At 51.7% G+C, this 19,491-nt stretch overlaps 8 protein-coding genes across 8 annotated transcripts; 3 read left to right on the forward strand and 5 right to left on the reverse strand.

The window, feature by feature from the left end:
• Positions 1-951: 951 nt before the first annotated feature.
• Positions 952-3,354, reverse strand: TrAtP1_003283 (uncharacterized protein). The gene is made up of 2 exons (XM_014087402.2): positions 1,989-3,354; positions 952-1,892 (listed from the first exon to the last, which is right to left on the reverse strand). Exons 1-2 carry the CDS (start codon positions 2,801-2,803, stop codon positions 983-985), a joined length of 1,725 nt encoding a protein of 574 aa, XP_013942877.2. The 5' UTR covers positions 2,804-3,354; the 3' UTR covers positions 952-982.
• Positions 3,355-4,303: 949 nt separating this feature from the next.
• TrAtP1_003284 (uncharacterized protein) lies at positions 4,304-4,798 on the forward strand (the record flags this gene model as incomplete). Its single annotated transcript, XM_014087391.2, has 1 exon — positions 4,304-4,798. The coding sequence occupies one exon, from the start codon at positions 4,304-4,306 to the stop codon at positions 4,796-4,798; it is 495 nt and encodes a 164-aa protein (XP_013942866.2).
• Positions 4,799-4,947: 149 nt separating this feature from the next.
• Positions 4,948-7,447, reverse strand: TrAtP1_003285 (uncharacterized protein). The gene is made up of 3 exons (XM_014087425.2): positions 7,069-7,447; positions 6,744-6,960; positions 4,948-6,674 (listed from the first exon to the last, which is right to left on the reverse strand). Exons 1-3 carry the CDS (start codon positions 7,163-7,165, stop codon positions 5,072-5,074), a joined length of 1,917 nt encoding a protein of 638 aa, XP_013942900.1. The 5' UTR covers positions 7,166-7,447; the 3' UTR covers positions 4,948-5,071.
• Positions 7,448-7,776: 329 nt separating this feature from the next.
• On the forward strand, positions 7,777-9,921 carry TrAtP1_003286 (uncharacterized protein). The gene has a single exon (XM_066111821.1). It carries the CDS (start codon positions 8,122-8,124, stop codon positions 9,043-9,045), a length of 924 nt encoding a protein of 307 aa, XP_065967900.1. The 5' UTR covers positions 7,777-8,121; the 3' UTR covers positions 9,046-9,921.
• TrAtP1_003287 (uncharacterized protein) lies at positions 9,922-12,398 on the reverse strand. Its single transcript, XM_014087383.2, has 4 exons — positions 12,354-12,398; positions 12,195-12,282; positions 11,166-12,124; positions 9,922-11,103 (listed from the first exon to the last, which is right to left on the reverse strand). Exons 3-4 carry the CDS (start codon positions 11,307-11,309, stop codon positions 11,029-11,031), a joined length of 219 nt encoding a protein of 72 aa, XP_013942858.1. The 5' UTR covers positions 11,310-12,124; positions 12,195-12,282; positions 12,354-12,398; the 3' UTR covers positions 9,922-11,028.
• A 3,060-nt stretch (positions 12,399-15,458) lies between these two features.
• TrAtP1_003288 (uncharacterized protein) lies at positions 15,459-15,833 on the forward strand (the record flags this gene model as incomplete). Its single annotated transcript, XM_066111822.1, has 1 exon — positions 15,459-15,833. One exon carries the CDS (start codon positions 15,459-15,461, stop codon positions 15,831-15,833), a length of 375 nt encoding a protein of 124 aa, XP_065967901.1.
• Positions 15,834-16,596: 763 nt separating this feature from the next.
• TrAtP1_003289 (uncharacterized protein) lies at positions 16,597-16,947 on the reverse strand (the record flags this gene model as incomplete). Its single annotated transcript, XM_066111823.1, has 1 exon — positions 16,597-16,947. One exon carries the CDS (start codon positions 16,945-16,947, stop codon positions 16,597-16,599), a length of 351 nt encoding a protein of 116 aa, XP_065967902.1.
• On the reverse strand, positions 16,826-19,114 carry TrAtP1_003290 (uncharacterized protein). The gene is made up of 5 exons (XM_014087806.2): positions 18,742-19,114; positions 18,524-18,653; positions 18,326-18,461; positions 17,625-18,262; positions 16,826-17,553 (listed from the first exon to the last, which is right to left on the reverse strand). Exons 1-5 carry the CDS (start codon positions 18,760-18,762, stop codon positions 17,333-17,335), a joined length of 1,146 nt encoding a protein of 381 aa, XP_013943281.1. The 5' UTR covers positions 18,763-19,114; the 3' UTR covers positions 16,826-17,332.
• Between the last annotated feature and the right edge of the window lie 377 nt (positions 19,115-19,491).

Genomic DNA, 19,491 nt, shown 5'->3' on the forward strand with positions numbered 1-19,491 from the left:
CGAGCACTTGCTCGCAGCGGCCTGTAACTAATAGATACGAAGTGTTCTTCGAGCCTGTCCTGTCACACAAAGAGTAGTAGCGATATGGGGGGGGGGGGCAATTGGAAAGTAGCATGATACCCAGCACCAATCTCCGCAGACTGCGGCCCAAATTGATCTTGGGAGGTGGCCAGGCCAGGCCGTGCCCTCGTACAGTACGGCAGGCAGCCAAATTGGAGTTTCGTCCGATTCGTCTGATTCGTCTGTCGTCCCTCGATGTCTCAGACTCGCAGCCATTCCATCGGGGCGGTGGTCGTAAGCGCTCACCAGCGTCATTCATTAGTCGAATCCGCAAAGGAGTTGCTGGCAGCAAGTCATTGGACCTCCGCCAAGTGCGCGCAAGCCACGGAAGCTGGAAGCGACAGTCTCACACACGCCTTGAAGGACTTTCGAATTGTGAAAGAAGATGCTTTCGGGGAAAATGGAGAGGGAATTACAAAGTTAGAAGAACAAGTTTTTTTCTATGAGGGCAGCTAACAAGCGAGCTGAAAAAAGGCCCTGGCAGATAGTCGCGTTAGCACGGAGCCCGGCAGGGGCCATCGTCTGTACCTGCCGTAGGTGGCTGCTGTTGAGTGCCTACGGTGAGCTCCCGCCTACGAAATATGGGCTGTCCTTGCATGCACCGCTCCTTGGGCGCTGGTCTAGTGCCTGTGCATGTCAGCTCCAGGGCCCACAGCGGTCTTGGCCAGCGATGCTTCGGGGGGATTTAGCGGTGGCGGCGGCTGTCGGCTAATTCTGGTGGGTTCAGCTGATGTCGTGCTTGAAGCAGTTGATCTCAATGCTTCAACCCTTGGTAGAGAGCAGTTGAATGGGCGGTAAAGGAATAATGACAAGGAGAGATTGAATAACAGAGAAATAAAGAAAATGATGCTCTACCAATAAGCAACCCAAGCCTTTTTTTTTTTTTTTTTTAATATATTCTTTTTAGATACTATAGACAGCATTACACATTCTCCCCAGGGTCATACTCCTCTCCAAACTCAGTCACAATCCAGAGACAAAACTTCTCCCACTCCACCTGCCACTCCTTCAGCCGCTCTGCCTTGATGCCGCTGCCGAGACTCGCCTCCTTGATTCCCTTTGCCCACTCGTCCTGGTTCTGATCCTCAAAAGTAGACCATCGAACGCTGTTTTCCGCCAGGCTGCCCAGACCAGCCAGGCCCAGGTTGCCCCAGCCCTGAAGAGCCTGCCAGAAGTCGTGAGACATGCCGGCGGTGTCCTGGCCCAGCATCGCCGGGTCGTCGTTGCAGAGACTGCACGGAACGCCGCGGGCCAGAAGGGCGGGCAAGGGATGGGCGGTGACGGATCCGCAGAGACGGAGGACCTCGTTTGAGATGGGGCACGACTCGATGAGGATGCGCTTGTCCTTGACCATGTCGATGAGCAGCGGGTGCTTGTACAGGCTGAAGCCGTGGCCGATGCGGCGCGTGCCGAGCAGGATGGCGTCAAACAGGTTGTTGTCCGTGCTGGAGCCGTCCCCGAGCGTCTCGCCGGCGTGGAAGTAAAAGGGCAGGTTGACGCCCTCCTGCGCACACTGCTTCCGGAACCAGAAGAGCTCGGGCAGCAGGTCGGTCAGAGGCTTGCCCAGGTCTTCGGGCCCCACGAGGTCGTATCCCGCGATGAGCTGGGGGAACTCCATCTTGGTCGTGATGCAGTGGTCCATGTTTTCGATGATGCGGCGCGTCTCGAAACTGCGGAGCGTTGTCCAGATCAGGGCGAGGCCCCAGAAGCCTTTGCCCTCCTCTGTGGCCTTGAACTTGGCAACCTCCTCCTCGATGACCCTGCACATGTGGCTGTAGTCTATTTCGGGCTCTTCACAGCGGTCACGGCAATAGTCCAGCGGCCATGTAAACCTGTTTCGGTTAGACTTTGTAACGTTTATAGAACAGAATGAAGATGTATATATAGGTAGGTTAGATGAAAGGGGACAAGGGAGAGAAGACTCATACCGGAGTTCAGCCCAGTTGACTCCATCTGCTTTGAGAAGGCCCATCAAATGACGCAAAAAGGCACGGAACATGGGCTCATAGTGTATCATGGTGGCAACAACAACAAAGCACTTGGCAAACTTCTCCCAGATGGCGTCGATGCCGTGGTGCTGCTCATGGCTGTCGACGAGTGAAAGCGTGCAGCGGCTCTTGAGCCACTTGAGGAACCCCGGCCGCCCTCCCTCTGGAAACTCATCGGCCACCTTGGTGAGCAGCAGAAAGGAGCCCGGCTCGTACGCCTCGTGCCATATGGATCCGTTTACAAGCTCCTTGGCCCTGAACCTGAAGCGGACAATGGCATTCTCCCTCGCCTCGTGAGTTTTCAACGACACGTCGCTGGACATGTGCATCCCCGGCGTCTTGAGAAGCTGGTCCAGGATAAAGTCAAAGTCGACCATGGCGTCCATGTGGGCGTGCAGCAGACACCCCTTGGGCATGCGGCGCACAATCTTCCACAGCTTGGTCTGCTCCATGCGGTCCTTGGCCAGCATGAACATCATGCCGGGGAAGATGCTCTGCCTGGTCTCGCGGGCCAGCTGCTCCTCGACGCTGGGCGTCCAGACGGCGGCCTGCTCCTGGGCGCGGATGCGGTCGACAATGGCGCAGGCGCGCCGCGCGATGGGCGTCAGGGCCTTGCGGAACGAGGCATCTGACCTGGTTTCCTTTTCCTTGCCGATGAGCCTCTCGCGGCCCGCCAGATACTGCTGCAGGAAGGGATCCGACTTGGCGGGGAGGTCTTTGGAGAGCTCCTCCCAGAGGTCGTCAGGGATGGCCATTTTTTTTTAAGGAGTCAAAGATGGTGAATTTTTTTTTTCCAACTGCACGATACCGCCTGTATGTCTGCTGGGCTTGGTAATACACACCACACAATGCAGTTGATAAGAAAGTAGAAAGCGGTCTGCCCCAGAAATGCGGAGTCGTAGACCGTCCGGCTTGTTGGCAGCCTTATGAAGAAAAACTTCGGCGCGGAGGTGGCCAGGGAAGCCGGAGACTACATGTATTAGCTCCGGCTGGTCGGCCGGGGCCGTTGCAAAGGATGCGCGTGATGCAGGCAGACGTGAGTCACGCCCGAGCCGTTGGGAGGGATTTTGGGGCGTTCAATTACGATCGAGGTCAAAAGTACTGCAGTGAAGACGCGTGTAAGTGTGTGCGGTTGTGGCAGCGCGTTGGCTGCTGGAACTGTGTTTGCGAGTGGTTAGGATATTCACGGCTAGACTCGCATGTGGCTGAAGCTGTTAATCCAAATTGAGGTAAAGCCAGGGACACGCGTGGCCATGGTCAAATTTCAAGTGAAAATCAGATGTTGGATGCGGCGCTTTGAGACGTTGATAAAGGAGGAGTAGAAGCCAGGAGAAATTGAATGTCTCATCGCCCCCATGTCCATTATACAGCACAACTTACATGCATATACATGTGCACATGCATCCGCTGTATGCAAATCTATAACCTGTTTCCGTGTGCACTCCAGGTATATGTATGCAAGAAACAAAGCTTATGAAATGTTTCCGTCACGAATAATCAACGAGATCACTCGCCCGGTTGTTTAGCCGATTCTAAGCTTATGCAGGTGGTCTTTTTGATTCCATCACTCTCGACGACCAACACAGTGAGGCTCATGTCTCTGCCCGCTTATTCGTCTAATCACATCTGAAACCCCTGCATCGCCACGAAATAAAACGGCCTTTGACAGATCTCCCCAGAGGCCTAGCTAATACCGCTCTATCGCTATAATTCAACTATACTAGATGAAACTCTCATATTGACCAGTCATCTGTCTCGGCAGCCTGTGATGGTGATCTCGCGCCCGAAAAAGGGAGATGCGCTACGGGCTAGCTAGGCCTCCTCTCTGCGCTGATTCGCCAGGCGATCACCAGCACCAAAATCCCACTACATGCCGTTTGGGGATATCACAGTGACTCCATAGCTAGCAGGGCGCTTATAGCTCTTGATCTCATATTTTCTAGCCAGTGGAGCTTTGAGGCTGCCATTCAGTGTCTCGGGATGTGAGATGGGAGTATTCTGTTGGTTCCATCTGGTGAGCATTGTGATGAGAGATGTTGACTTCTTCATTTGGCTACGCCGGCTCATGCCCGTTATTAGTACAATATGGAGCTGTTAAAAAAATTGAAGGAATATAAATTCTATGCTTCTCCCCGTTGTAATCTTCAAAGCGCAGTTCAGTTCGGCTGTTACTGAAATAATCCAAGCGAATCTTGATTATACCAGCATCTCGGTGCATAACCAGTCCATCACTCTCTCAAACACAAAACGACACAATGCTTTCCTCAAAGCTATTCCTCCTCCTCTTTTCCTCACTCACGTCCGCTCTCGTCATCCCCAGAGACTACGACGTCCCAGCCGGCTACTGCTGCTTCACCCTCACCGACCCTTCCACGAGCCAGGTCATCCAGCAGAACAAAGAATACGGCTTCCTCTACTTGGACGCCAGCCAGCCAAAGGGGTGGTACTGCTTCAACTCGGCCAAGTCACAGCCCATCCTTTGGGATGATTTCAACAATGCTTGCATCATTGACTGGGATGGACACTTTCAATGCCTTGATCCCACCCCTGGCGATGACGTGTGGACGTTGGGTCACGGCGGTAGCAGCAGCGATCTTTTGCTACTTCACAACGGCTCTCCGACGTACCAGGCGTGTCCGAACCAGTCTGGGGGTGAATTCATCTCCTCTGGTGGATCTGAAACTGGATGCAGGAATATTCAGTTGGAAGCAACAGGCCTTCAGGGAACATGCTCAGGTTATACTGCTTAGACTCAATTGTTCATCTGCGGCCTCAGACTCGCTGTCACGCATGTAGAGAGATGTGATTCATACCTATCGTGGCGTTTTGTGGTTTCCCTTCATTTATACCCTTTTCATGTATATATTTCACATACAGCTTTCCCATCATGCTGGTCATTCTTTAGATGAACAATTAAAAGTATATATATTCACCGTTAAATTAATACACGTCTGGCCCAATCTTAACATATCCCTAACATCCCTGACCAGAGAAAAAAAAAACCAATCTGATACCAAATCCGACTACAACTTCGGAACAATCTCTCTAGCCACAGCTTCCGCCTCCTCGACGCCATACACAATGGCCAGATCCTTCTCCAGTTCCTCCGCCGGAGTGTCTCTCATGCGCTTCTCCTTTGAAAACTTGTCATCGATGAAGCGGCGGAAAATTTCCTTGACAGCGTCGTTCTGGTCAGTAGCGGCATCAACAAAAAGCAGCAAAGAGATGATAATCTCCGCCACGTCCCATAGAATCTCTCTGCCCTCGCCGACCAAAGCAGCCTGGTCTCTCTCATCGATGTATGCTCGCAGAGCAGCCCACTTCCCTACGGGGTCCCATCCATAGCGCTTGGCAATGTCTTCCTCGTTGAACGAGGAAGACGACTTGATGAAAGCTTCCAGTGCATTGAGTGATTGCTTTCCTGTTTTGGGGTGCTTCAGCGCGCGAATCATATCCGTACACAGGACATCGGTTGTGCCCTCCCAGATGGGCAGGACGCAGCAGTCGCGGTAGAGTCGAGCCACGTTGAGGTATTCCTGCTCTTCATTGACGAGGTAGCCTACGCCACCGAGCGATTCCATGCAAGAGTAGAGCAGCGGGACGGCGGCCTTGCATACATAGGCCTTGGCAAGGGGCACGATGATGCGAAGGAGCGGATCGATATACTGGGCCGGAGGCGTGAGAGCCGCGAGAGCAGATGTTGGCGGCGTTGCTTCGTGCTCAGAAAGGCCAAGCATGTAGCCGCAGTAGTTGCTCATGAGCATCAACCCGTGATACTCGGCCGTCAAGTTGGCCAGGGTGCGCATGTGCAGCGTGCTCTCGGTCAGCTTCATCCGAGCACCGCGGCCAGCTCCGACTTCTCGCCGGCGCGCATATGCCCTTGCAATGCCCAGCCCACGGCCGACATATCCACAGGCCGTCACGGCGTTGTGGATTCGAGTGATGGTTAGGATTGTGCTAATCTCGTTGATGCCCCTGCCTTCTTCGCCAATCATCCAGCCGCGCATGTCTTCCAACACGAGCTCGGCGGTGGGGAGTGATTGTGTCCCAAGCTTGTTCTTGAGTCGCTGGATCCAGACGCCGTTGAGCCGAGTTCCATCAGACTTGGGATGGCCAGTCATTGTTTTGGCCTTGGAATCGTGGCGCCGCATGGGTGCCAAAAAGGTGCTGAGACTGTCTTTGGAAGTCCGGGCCAGCAGGATGGTCATGTTGGAGTCTGTTGCGGATGAGAACCACTTGAAGCCATGAACGCTCCACGGCCCGAGGGGAATTTTGCCTTCTTTAGAAGCAAGGGCACCCTCGGCATCTTCGGGCTGGTACAGAGCAATGGTCTCAGTTTGAGATACATCGCTGCCGCCAGTACGCTCCGTCATCCATTGCCCGCTGGTCCAGGCAACGCTTGGGTCGCGTGAGATGAGACGGCGGTAGGCGTCGTCGAAAACAATGCGCTCCGTCTCGCTGAGACGTCGAGACGCCAGATGCCTCCTCAGAAGAGCAGCGGCACCGTCCTGCATCGCCGAGGGGCAAGTCACGTTTGCAGACGACGCTTCCCAGAGATGCAGGCGCAGATACTGCAGAGGGCGAGAAAAGGCGCCATAAGGGGTATCATAGCCGGTGGCAACGAAGCTATTCGGCGTCGCGTCAGAGGTCAGCAATCAGAAGTTTCACAAGACAGCATCCACGAAATCAACTCACCCTCTGGACAGGCCAAACTTTTGCAGCTCGCGCCATCCTTCGCCAGTCACAAGCTCGCCCTGCAGTCTGCCAAAGGCATCTCGGCCGCTGCCTTTGATGTAGGGCTTGTTGCGCTCGGCATCAGTGATCCAGCCAAACACCTCATCCGAGAGGACATCCCTGCCCAAGGCGGCAACTTCAGCCTCAACTTCGGTAATTACGCTAAATGGAAGAAACACTGCGCAGCATTCAATTAGTCACGTACTCGTTGCGGGCAAAGAAGGCTGTGTTTCAAGCGGCAGGAATGTGTTGTTTGTCTTTGTTTACGTGGCTGGCTCTCACTCACAATTGAAGCATCTGCGAAAGGAAACATCGTCATAAAACTGGTTGGGTAGAATTGGGGGCGGCTGGAAAAACCCCTTGTTTGCCCCTGAGGGCTGCATTATATCTAGGAGAATACAGAGACGGGCGATGTTGCGATAGATACAGGCGCAATCACTCAGATTCAATCAGCAATTCGCGGTCGACGCGCAACAAAATTGGCGTGTTTAAGATGAGATTGTCGGGTTGAGCGCGGAACCAGACAAAGAGGTGGACAGCCGGCTGTTATATGAAACCGCCCGTGTTAGCGTGCAGCTGAAGGCATCAGACGCTGCGGCGATTAAGATTGTCCCCGGCTTATAAGCCTGTATGTATGTGCTCTGGAAGCTCATGTCAGATGCAAGTTGGGCTGAGCCAATCGTGGGCGGGTCGTTATTACGGCTCCCTCTGCCCAGAATAAGGTGGTGTGGAGTCTTGCACAGACGCCAGCCGAGGCTTAGAAACTCCAGACTTTGGGGATTCGCAGCTGAAGATATGGCGGAACAGTTCCGTTGTAAACGGCTGTTTAACGATGTCAAGTTGCGTGAAAATAAGAAAGCTAGAGTCCGAATTATGGAGCAGTGTGATACTGTATGCAAGCTGTCAAGGTTCATTTTGGCAGCTGATGCCCTAAGCTTGTCTGACAAAAGGGAATCTCACCATAGAATCCTCATCTTTACATACTCCATACAGCGACTAGAAGATATACAAATCAGTTGTTTATTGACAAAACTATCATTAACGGTAAATATTAACATGATAAAAAACATTCTACAACTCATCATAGATACCTAAACAATCCTTGATTCTAGCTGTATCCCTCGATTGCTACCCTGCATTTAGCGCATTTCCTCTATATGGACGTGAAAGAAGATATAAAAAGGACACAAAGGGATAACACTAAATGGTCTAATGGTTTTCCTATATTTTGTCGGAATACACCAGCTCTGAGCGTATTCTTTTTGCTCCACGTAGAAGAGAATATGCCAAAATAAGGCACAGCCAGCATGCAAGCGCCGGAATAGCGGCCCCCATCGCCATGCAGCATCCCCGGATTTTCGCCTCTTCGGGATTCACGCTTTTCCATCGACCCACGATCCCCCCTAAACGAACAACCTGCATTTTCAAAACCCATGACATTGAACCGTCCGCACCATGGCTGTCAAGTAATCCACCCGGCCCATCCGTCACAATGCGAACATCACGAATATCCAAAGACACCGCAAAGCTGGCGAGACGAGCCGCCGACTCTGCCTCGCCACCACGGCGCACGACGCGATCGTCGCTTGCGCGTTTCGCCCACAATGCAGGCGTCAAGACGGAACAGACGCCGGATATCGAAGACAGCATCACTGACCCGCCGACGAAACGCAGGAGAGGCTCCGATGCCTCCTTCTCTGCCGAATTGGCCAAGGACGAAACCGACTCGGACGAAGACGACAAGCTGAATGCCTTGTTAGCAGCTCCGGCTATCCCTCCCAAGAGCGCACGCCGTGCCCGCAAGCCCGCGCGCAAAGTCTCGGATCCGGACACCGGCGAATCGACAGTCTCCCCTCCGTCTGATTGGGAAGAGATGTACAATGTCGTGAGGAAGATGCGTGCGCCGGGTGGCGCCGCCTACGGGGCTGCGGTGGACACGATGGGCTGTGAGCGCCTGGCGGACAGGAGTGCTTCGCCGAGGGACCAGCGGCTGCACTCGCTGATAGCGCTGATGCTGTCCAGTCAGACCAAGGATACGGTCACGGCGGTGGTGATGCGGAGGCTGCAGACGGAGTTGCCGGCGTACAAGCCCGGAGCGCCGGTGGGCTTGAATCTGGACAATGTGCTGGCAGTAGATGAGAATCTGCTGAACCAGATGATTTGGGCTGTTGGATTCCACAATAACAAGACCAAGTTCGTTCTACGCCGTTGCCTTTTCTTCTACTGTGGCCCTTGTGCTTGGTTTTACACGGCATTATACTAACTTCACTCGTCTAATTGTTCAGGTACATAAAAAGGACTGCAGAAATCCTCCGGGACGAGTGGAACGGCGACATCCCCGACTCAATACAAGGCCTGACATCCCTCCCCGGCGTCGGACCCAAGATGGCCTACCTCTGCCTGTCCGTGGCCTGGAACCGCACCGAGGGCATCGGCGTCGACGTGCACGTCCACCGCATCACCAACATGTGGGGGTGGAACAAGACCAAGAATCCCGAAGAGACGCGGCTGGCGCTGCAATCGTGGCTGCCGCACGACCGGTGGCGCGAGATCAACAGCTTGCTCGTGGGGCTGGGGCAGAGCGTGTGCTTGCCCGTGGGACGGCGGTGCGGCGATTGTGATCTAGGATTGCAGGGGCTTTGTAAGGCGGCGGAGAGGAAGAAGGTCCTTGTGGGGAGGAAGATCAAGGGGGGAGTTGATTAAAGAGGAGACGCTGGTTAAGATTGAGAAGAAGGAGGAGGAAGGGGAGGAGGGAGTGAAGAGGGAGAGTGTCGGCGCGATTGTCAAGACAGAGGTCGCTATCAAAGAGGAGATTGAATTCGAGGTCAAGGTCAAGAAAGAGGAAGAGGACTGATAAGGACTTGCGTATGGTCGTATTGGAGATAGACACATGTTCTGCGAGGAAGGAGGCCCGACTTCGCTCGTTGATGAATCACCTTTGGGGCGTGGAGTTTTTGCAGCTCGCCACGTAGCATGATACCACATGTAAGCATATCACTGGCCTCTTTTTTTTTTTTTTTCCTTACTCTCATCACACTGGAGATGGGTATATGTGTAATAGAGCTATATAGAGCCGAGTAACAGAAGCTAGACACGCATCTTTGTGATTTGTCTTACCCCGTGGGTTTGTGCAGTGCTTGTGTTTGAATCGCACCATTCTCACCCTCTTCTTGCATTCTTGATAACTGACTCTTTCATACGTATTATTTGTGTAGTTGGGCTCATGTTTAAATTTTGAGATACGTGTTATACATTTTGATGAGCTGTTTCCGTGAAATCAGTCATGTGAATGGCCAGGTAGCAGTCGTCAGAACCATAATTAATACCATGCTCCATACTAGGCAATTCGCTTGTCCGCGTATTTCTTCTTCTCTTTGTGTTTAATTACTCGCTGTCGTGTCGTTGCATTCCCCCCCCAAGTTGATTAGGCTGCGCTTCGGAGGCAGGTCGGTATTGGGCCTGTCCCCCCCCATCAGCCGAAATGGCAATCAGCCCCGCCGGCTATATTGAGTCCGAAGTTGGGAGGATTGCAATTCAAATTGACTTGTGCTTTCTTTTTTTGCATGATCCTGTCAAAAAGTGTCAATGCCGAGACTCGGCAAATGCGACAAGCGTCATCGTTTACTAAACGTCCCCTGCTCGGGCGAATCTCGCAAGACGTGTCCGCTCATTTTGCTGCTGATCACGCAACAGGACGACTTTCTTCGAATCCCGTAATTATCACGATTGTTCAGTTTGTTTTGTTTAACGAATTTGGGTTTCATCATATTCAAAAATGAACTAATAAAGATTAAACAGCAATCAAATGCGGAAAATGGCTCCTAATATCCCCCTAGATAAAATGCCGAATAGATGATGAAACATGCCTAATACTCCGTGCGATCCAAAAGCCGTAGCTGTTCCGACCGAAACAGTACACCAGTGAAATAGATGGTAGAAATATACAAAAAAGGTAATGGAGGGCACTGATAGCACCATCTCGTCTTGCTTCTCTCTCTCCTTGGGGAGAACGACTGGCTTCCTCTCGCCGTGTCAACCCCTTATCGCTCCAAATAAATGGGAAAATGAATATTCATGTAATCGTGGTCCGTGAGACTGGATTGGGCCGACGAAAGCGCCAAATCAAGGTGTGTGAATGAGAATGGTAGGTGAAATCGAAGTGTATGGAAAACCGTAGGATGTGCGGTAATTAGAGGTCAGGTGGTTTGTTGGGTGATCGCCGTTGGGAGGTTGGCAAGGGTGTGATTTAGACGCCTCGGATGACCTGTGTCCTCTCGGCTTCCAGCTGGGCAGCATTGCGCGCATGAGACTGCTTCTTGCACTAATACAAGCGTTAGATTCTGATGAGGTTGTCTGAAAGGAAATTCAAAAGAGCCAACTTACGTCTTCCAGGCCGCTGCACTTGTGATCCTCTAACAGACGGTGCTTGCCGCAGAAGTGGCCATTGCAGAATGTGCAGTCTCCGACGATGCGCTGGGCAGCCTCTCGGCAGTCCTTGGCGTTGCAACGGAGCTTCTTGGCAGGCATGCTGGGCGATTTGAGAGGAGAAGATGTCTGAGGGTGATCAAGATGTAGCCGAGGCCGGATGTAGTCGTGTCGTGTGATGTGATGCCAACGAGTGTTCTGTCGAGAACGGTCTGTTGAAGTAGTGGCCGAGAGAAGGCCTTCTATTACTAATAGCAAGACACAAGGGGAGGAGCCGACGACAGCGAGTGACGGAAGATTGACGCCGGCAGGCTTGATGAGAATGAAGAAGAAGGAAACCTGGACGTTGAGTCAGCGCCGTTGCGAACAGCGGAATGGCGCGAGGCTTTATATGCGCAATGCAAATGGAGTGACGACCCAAGCGTCAGGCCCAGCAAGGGGGAAAGCGACAAGACATCCCCAAGTCATTCAGCGAGCGAGGCGCCACTCACACCCGGTGGTCCGGTGGAGTACACGCCGCTCTCCAAGTCCCAGCCCAGCGCCGGGGGTGTGTGAATTTGCCTCCCGGACGGATCGCCCCTCTCAGTAGTAGCTTTAGAAGAGAAAAGAAGGACGAGCGAGACTCGGGTGGAATCTCTCTCTCTCTTCTGTCTCTCTCAGCTTCTGCTCCCAAAGGGGGGGCGCGGGCATAGTAAGTTGAAACGGGGGGGGAATGGGGGCACCATTGCCTGATCCGGGGCTTCTTTTCTTTGGGAGGCTTGACATTTTCCGGCTCTTTGTCTATTTTGTGCTTTGTCTGCTTTTGAAACGTACCTTGAATTTGAAGTCTTCTTCTTTTTGAAATTAAGTGCAGGTGGAAGAGCGGAAATGAATTGATTCCCACTTGGATGATCAGAATGAAGCAATGGTCACCTCGGCTATATCACCAGTCTGCGTGATCAGTCTATACGGCCGTGCCTAGACAATAGCAGAGGAAAACAGCCGCACCGGGGTGTAAGTACAAGCCAGGCAAGGGTCTCTTCTGTTTCTGGTGGCGGGGCCCGTCTGGAATTGCGGCCGGGACTGGAGGGAGCAGCTGAGCCGAAGGCCAAGCCAGTCAGTAGCTGAGGAGGTTGTTCTTTTTGAAGCAAGACGCCCTAGACGTACATGTGCGTGTGTGAGTTGCGGTGACTGACGCTGAGAGAGAGAGAGAGGGAAAAAAAAAAAAGAAAAAGAAGGGATTTCGAGATGCGGCTGTTTGGCCTCTTTATCTGTGCCGCCCAACTACTAGGTACTACTACTGGTCACCGGGCAGCAGCCAGACAAGAGATACGAAGGCGAGAACGCATTGTCCCATCATTTCCGATTTCCAATCAAAGCCCGCAAGATGCCAGAGCGGCCCTTGATAGCGAATCAGTCGGCAGGTATGTACTAACCGGAGGGGAACTGGGTACGGATACGACAAGTCGCAGTACAACCCGTTGGCCTGTGACCCTTTTATTGCTTGGTCTGGCCTTTTTTGGTCTGATTTTCCCTTCCCGGGGGGCTGGGGCCTAGTACACATCAGCCAGAAGTGACTGTGCGTGTAAGTGTTGCACTATTGAGCCTTTCTCCGAAAGCGGTGTCGGGCTTTGGGTAGCGGGCGTGACGTGATGTCGGTCCTAGTCTAGGTATTTCTATGCTGACTGAAGAGAGCATTCGTTCTACCTAGCGAGGCCCAGATTGGATTTGAGGCGGACGAGAGCAAAGATGAAGGAGGCAAGAGATGAGTGAAGTAGAGGTAGCATTGGCAATGGGACTTCGAGGCCAGAAGCTGCAGTCACTGAAAGAAGTCTGCCCTTGTGCCACAGCATGATGCACGAAACGCCCTCCTAGAATCAGTAAAACGTGGTATCGACGATGGCTCGACTGCCAAGAGCCGTTTTACTGCGAGAACTGCGACTACTGCCGGGAGCATCAACACCATCGTGACCGACTGCCTTATCTCTACCTTTTGCCGTCTGTACTTGATCCTGCACCGCTCTCGTCGCTCACATTCCCCGACATTTGCACCCCGTTGGGCACCACTCGCCGCCGGTCTTTGGGTCGCCATCTTGCCAACAACGTGATCACACCTTGGTTCTCTCCCCCCATCGCTTAAATCCCACCTCTCGATTCCCAAATCCCATCCAATGCTAAGCGCCTAGTCGTAGGAGTCACAGCGAATAACGCTACTCCAAGTGCTACGAGCTGCTAGCGTCCATGTAAGTCCAGAGCAGCGAACACGTATGTAGGCGGTGGATAAGTAGCCCCCCCAGGCCATGCCAGGCCATGTATAGTCCACATGTGCATGTGTCTCTGTATGTATGTACATGTACGGCGCAACCCCTTCGGCGGCGCGACCCAATGCATGGAGCCGTATCGATACATCGTGGGGAATCATGCGCCGCCGCAGATGCAAGGCCACTTGTTGGACCCCAACCAAGCGACGGGGGTCCGTCTTCCTATCGCGTCGGCGGGAAGCCTGAGCCTGACTGCTGCCATGCACAAGCACAAGCCGATGCGTGCATGGCTAGCACGGGAACAGCGCAGCATCGCATCGCATCGCAGGCCGTGTATATCAGAGGCCATGTCCATATCACACCCGCCATGGAGCAAGCAGTGCTACGAGGCATCAGACCAGCGGCATGCTCGCGCAGACACGATAAACACAAGGCCGGCCGGAGAATAATGGACTGCAGCCAATTGGCTCCTGCTAGTCATTTCCTCTCCTTTCCCTGCATGCGCATCAAACGAGGGCTCCACGCAACGAAGCGCTGGGGGTTGAGTTGAGTTACACCAAGAACTGAAGCTACGACGGTCGCGTGCGAGTGTAAGTTGCCCGCAGTGGAATGATCCATACAGTATAATTACATGGATCAGTCATGTTCTTCCACCTCTGGCGCTTTCAGCGCGCCGTCGTTACATTGAGAAGCTCTGAAGGGGAAAAAAAATTCCTAAAACGCAGCATCGAATCAAACATGTTCCATCTGGGGGGTTTTCAGAAAATTGGCTGGGCTCGAGATCGACTCTTGTCCAGCCCGTTTCACCTCAGGCGCCGGAAGGTCCCAGAGCCGGAAAACGACCCCCTTCAGATGGCGAGACGTAAGACATCCATGACTTGCCAGACCGTCATGCGGTCGGCGGCTGAAAAGTCGCGCGCGCAAAAGATCAGTCAGTTTCTGTCAGCCTGCTGCTCCCTCGCTAGTATGGCTCTGGCTAACAAGATGGCATGTATCTACAAAGTACATGTAGGGAATTATTCCTGGCGAATCCTCTCCTTGCTTGGGTACTGCTAGGTACGAACACCTGAACACCTGGATAGCCGAGAATACATGATACTGTACTCTCTCATACTCTCTCATTTATCCTATACTGCTCCTCATGAACAAAGATGCTCCCAACGGTAGGTAACATCAGATGGAATCAAGTGAAATTCCAGCAGGCCTGAATGTACTGGGTTCGCCCGCTGGTGGAGTTTAACTGGCTGTGACGTAGCCGCTTGCAAAGTCCCTGGACCAGGCTCCCCGACCGCTTTCCAGGCTGACAGCGCTGACGACTCTCAAGTAAAATGAAGCGAGCTGTGTCTTTGGTCCCCTGTACTTTGTACCTCGAGCAGCAATTAGACAGGTCACAAGTAGGTATTGTTGAGTACAGAATAGTACTGCAAGATACCCCTTGAATAGCTGTCTCGCAGAGTGGTATAAACGGATCTTCAAAGCCAGATATGCATGCTCAGCACCAAGCCAGCGCGCAAAATAGGTCGATGAGCCCTGGGATCAAGCCATTGCTTTTGCTGGCTGGAGCGCGCTTCACTGCAGGGAGCGCATGGAATCCCGGATAATCAAATCACACCTTACGACCAACGCATCCTTTCTGTGAGCATGATTGTTAAGCAGCCAATTCCGTACCGCAGGAAATAATCTATGGGTAAAGTATCTAGCAGCTCATACGGAGCAATTTACCATCGTCAATGTTCCTTTGTAGTTGAACACTTGCCGATTGTAGGTACTTATACGGATAGCCACACATATTAAAACCCCCCCCTACATTGCTGCACACGATACAGTCCGTTTTCGTCTTTCTCACCATGTAAATCGCCGCTTTTGGCAACATTGCCCTTTGCACTTCCCGGAATTATCTCTTGCCTCTTTTTCGTTCCCGCTGCCGGCCGGATCCGCCTCCGGCGCTGCCTCCGAAATCAGCACCGCCTCCAGCATTCCGAGTTTGTCGCTCGTGCGTGTGTCTGCCCCAATGGGAACTGCCGAGTTTCGTACGAAATGCGGTCAAATCTACTGTGCTGTGTATGTGAGGCCATTGAGCATGGTGGCAGTGACAGCCATGTCGTCATTCCCGAGATCCGCTCTCACTCGTTTCCGTCAACCGGCGCTCACGCCGTTCGGGATGAGCGAAAGCAAGACTAGCTACAGCAAATTTTTGGAATTCTGTAAGAATGACTTTACGTCGTCACAGGTTTACTCAATCTTGCTCATTCTTGGTTTCTTACTAAGCATGATGCTGGTTGTCGGAGCGGATCGTCTCCATAGTCTCAGCCCTCGGCTCCACCATTACAGCAACAAAAAAGATATGAATTGTCCACCCCAGGAATCGAACCTGGGTTTGCAGTGATTCAAATGATCCACAAACTGCTGTACTGACCACTATACTAGGTAGACTGTAATATATATTGATTGGTCGCAAATTGATTGATATACCTAGGTGGTGGTGTTGATCAACCGCCTTGCTAGCTTGCCACATATTTGCCAAGGGGCCACCAAAACAGATTTGCCGTAGCACCAAAAAACAGGAGCGAGAAGGAAGGGATGCATATATACCATCAAAAGAGAACTAATTATATATGGTAATGGTACATATTATGTAGGGGCAGTTAAAGATGACTCTGTAGACGCTTCTCGTGTAAGTGAAGATTTTTCACTACCGAGTAGAAAGCAATGTAACAGAAAATGTTACAGCTAGCAATAGTACACAACTATCTTGTTACACGCGGATAGAAAGCCATAATTGTGTCAGTTGTATATACTGAAATGACTGTATATTGCATCTACTGCTTATACTACCTAAAGTGTCTCAACCACCTTAACCGCCTCTACCGCTTATCATGCGATATGCGAGAGACGTGATATCGTGAAGCTCACCCGGGGTGCGATCCTTACGATCAGCAACGTGGGAATACATATGTAGGGTCAAAAAAGCTTGCTCTATCTATGATACGGGATCTGTGTCTACTATATAGGTGTGGATGACCTCATCCATCCATCCTCCCCTGGGGATGTCAGGGCAAGCGTCCCCCAACATCCCCCCCCGGCCAAAAAAGGCGATGGTCCCCATCGTTCCATGTCACTGCCTTTCAATGCCAGCGGTTATTATCCATCTAACCTCCGTCTTCCAAGAGACCTATCATATTGATGTATATTGTGGTTCCCATTTCCGTCGTCAAGGCAATTTTGATATCGCAGGTCCCAATTTGTTCTCCAAGCAATTTGTAGTTCCGATGTCGTAGCTCCTTCTGTCTTCCAGGCAAGCGTCCCCCAACACTGCTCCAACTGACTTCAATATCTTCAATATCTTCAATATCTTCAATATCTTCAATATCTTCAATATCTTCAATATCTTCAATATCTTCAATATCTTCAATATCTTCAATATCTTCAATATCTTCAATATCTTCTAATTTATCTGTCACATAATTCTGCAACCTTGATATCCTTAATCTGTATACCATTTCACTTCATTGCCTATCCCTGTTCAATTGACATTGAGACTACTTTTGCTTACCAAGATAACGATGCTCCGTCCCCTCTTGTCTGTCGATTGCTTGGGTCGATGCAAGATCCCAAGATATAAGACTTTGGTGTAGACTATTTTTCTAATATCGGAGGCTGCATAACTTGCGGTGCATCATACATGTATGTGTACTACTACCCTTGTGCATATCTTTCTCCACCGAGGTAACCATCAAGGTACAAACTGGCTTCTGACATTCTGACTACCCCAGTTCTCTATCTTCATTGCATCTTCTTCTTTTATCATGAAATTAAAATCCTTTTATTTTACAATTTGACACCAAGTGTGGCTCTTGGATCTGGCCCCTCCTTCAGCGCATCCTGTTACAAGGTCCGCGCATCAACAACAGCTCGGATGCAGTCTCCCTGCTTCATCGTCTCAAACGCATTATTAATCTCACCAAGCGTTTTGCGGTGTGTGATGAACTCGTCGACCTTGAGAGCTCCAGACAGATAGTCGTCGACAAGTCCAGGCAGCTGCGTGCGGCCCTTGATGCCGCCAAACGCGCAGCCCTTCCAGACACGGCCAGTGACAAGTTGGAATGCTGAAAAAAAGAACTCAAGTTAGTATGATAAAATCCAATCACCAATAACGGAGCATAAAGGTTTAACTTACGGCGAGTGGCAATCTCCTGTCCAGCAGCAGCGACACCGATAATGATACTCTCACCCCAACCCTTGTGGCAAGCCTCCAGAGCAGCACGCATCACATTGACATTACCAGTGCAATCAAACGTGTAGTCGCAGCCGCCGTCAGTCATCTCAAGCAGCTTCTCGACGATAGTCTGTCCCTTCAAATCATTAGGGTTCACAAAGTCGGTGGCACCAAACTTCTTCGCCCACTCCTCCTTGGCCGGGTTGACGTCCACCACGATGATCTTGCCGGCCTTGTTGACGGCAGCTCCCTGAACAACAGACAGACCAACGCATCCGGCTCCAAAGATGGCGACGTTAGAACCCTCCTCCACTTTGGCGGTGACGCGGGCTGCGCCGTAACCGGTGGTGATGCCGCAACCTAGGAGACAAGTTCGGTCCATGGGTGCGTCGGCTTGAACAGCTACAACAGAGATATCGGCGAGGACGGTGTACTGAGAGAAAGTTGACGTGCCCATGTAGTGGAGGAGATCCTTGCCCTTGCACTTGAATCGGCTGGTGCCATCGGGCATGACACCCTTGCCCTGAGTAGCTCGGATCTTGCCGCAGAGGTTAGTCTTTCCGGACTTGCAGAACTTGCACTCTTTGCACTCGGGTGTGCTGCATGCTAATTAGTTCTCGTCTTCGATGCAGATCATGAACTTGGGGGCGAGACGAGCGTACTAGAGAGCAACGACGTGATCACCGGGCTTCACGTTGGTGACACCCTCACCAACAGACTCGACAATACCAGCTCCCTCGTGTCCCAGGATGACGGGGAAAGCTCCCTCCGGGTCCTTGCCGGACAGAGTGTAGGCATCTACAGCAGTCAGTATTTCCACGTCAACTCCTTGAGAGCTCAGCACCAGTCACGCAACTTACCAGTGTGGCAGACGCCGGTGTAGTAAATCTGCACGCGGACTTCATGGGCCTTGGGAGGAGCAACTTCGACGTCCTCGATGCTCAGCTCCTTGCCAGCCTCCCAGGCTACGGCAGCCTTGCAGGTGATGGTCTGCATCCCTCTCTCATCAGCTTCACAATTTCCAACTTATGGCGGGGCGCAAAGGCCGTGGAGGGGTAGTTTCAGCGAAGTTGCTCACCTTTCCAACAGTCGAGGCCATTGTGTTAGTTCAGCTGGTGAAATGCGGCCGAATGCAGCTTTCTTGATGAGTTGGAGAAAAGCTCAAGTGAGAGATGGAGCTATGTACTATTTATTTATTTACGGGCGCCAGCTGCTTGACCTTGACATAGCTTTCCGATCCCCCGAACGTCACCACTAGAATTCAACATTCATCTTAGCTACCCCGCTGCGGCGCAAGTGGGGGAAGCAAAAAACTGGTGCTTAAAGCAACATGTATTTTATGCGCTTACTCATGCGTCAACTGAATTACTGGGCAATACCTGGGATTTACCCGTCAACGAATCGTATTCTTTGAATGAGACCTGAATTTTCTGAAGGTTGCTACTTGTTCCGGGATCTAACCGGTGTTATGTGCTCATGACATATGTAACTCCGTCATCTCCGTGCTCACAATGAATTGAAAGCGGCGATACTGTCCCTATAGCGGCTATAATTATTGCCGATTTTGAGTAACCTTGGTTGTTCGGCGTTTGGAAGAAAGGGATGACTAGTCAAATAGAAACGCTTCTCAAACATCGGTATTTCGACCCAGATTATGTTTTTGAGTTATGAGACCTGTGAATATTACCAGTAGTCATATAACAAGCGGCAGAAATAGTATAGCTCGTGTAGTACATAGCTTGGATTTCATGCAAACCTTGTACCAAGGTCTTTTACGGCGAACGGCACTCAATTTAACGTGGACAAAAAATAGGTGAAATGAGAATCT

The sequence above is a fragment of the Trichoderma atroviride genome, chromosome 2 (genome assembly GCF_020647795.1).
Source record: "Trichoderma atroviride chromosome 2, complete sequence".
Lineage (NCBI taxonomy): Eukaryota > Fungi > Ascomycota > Sordariomycetes > Hypocreales > Hypocreaceae > Trichoderma > Trichoderma atroviride.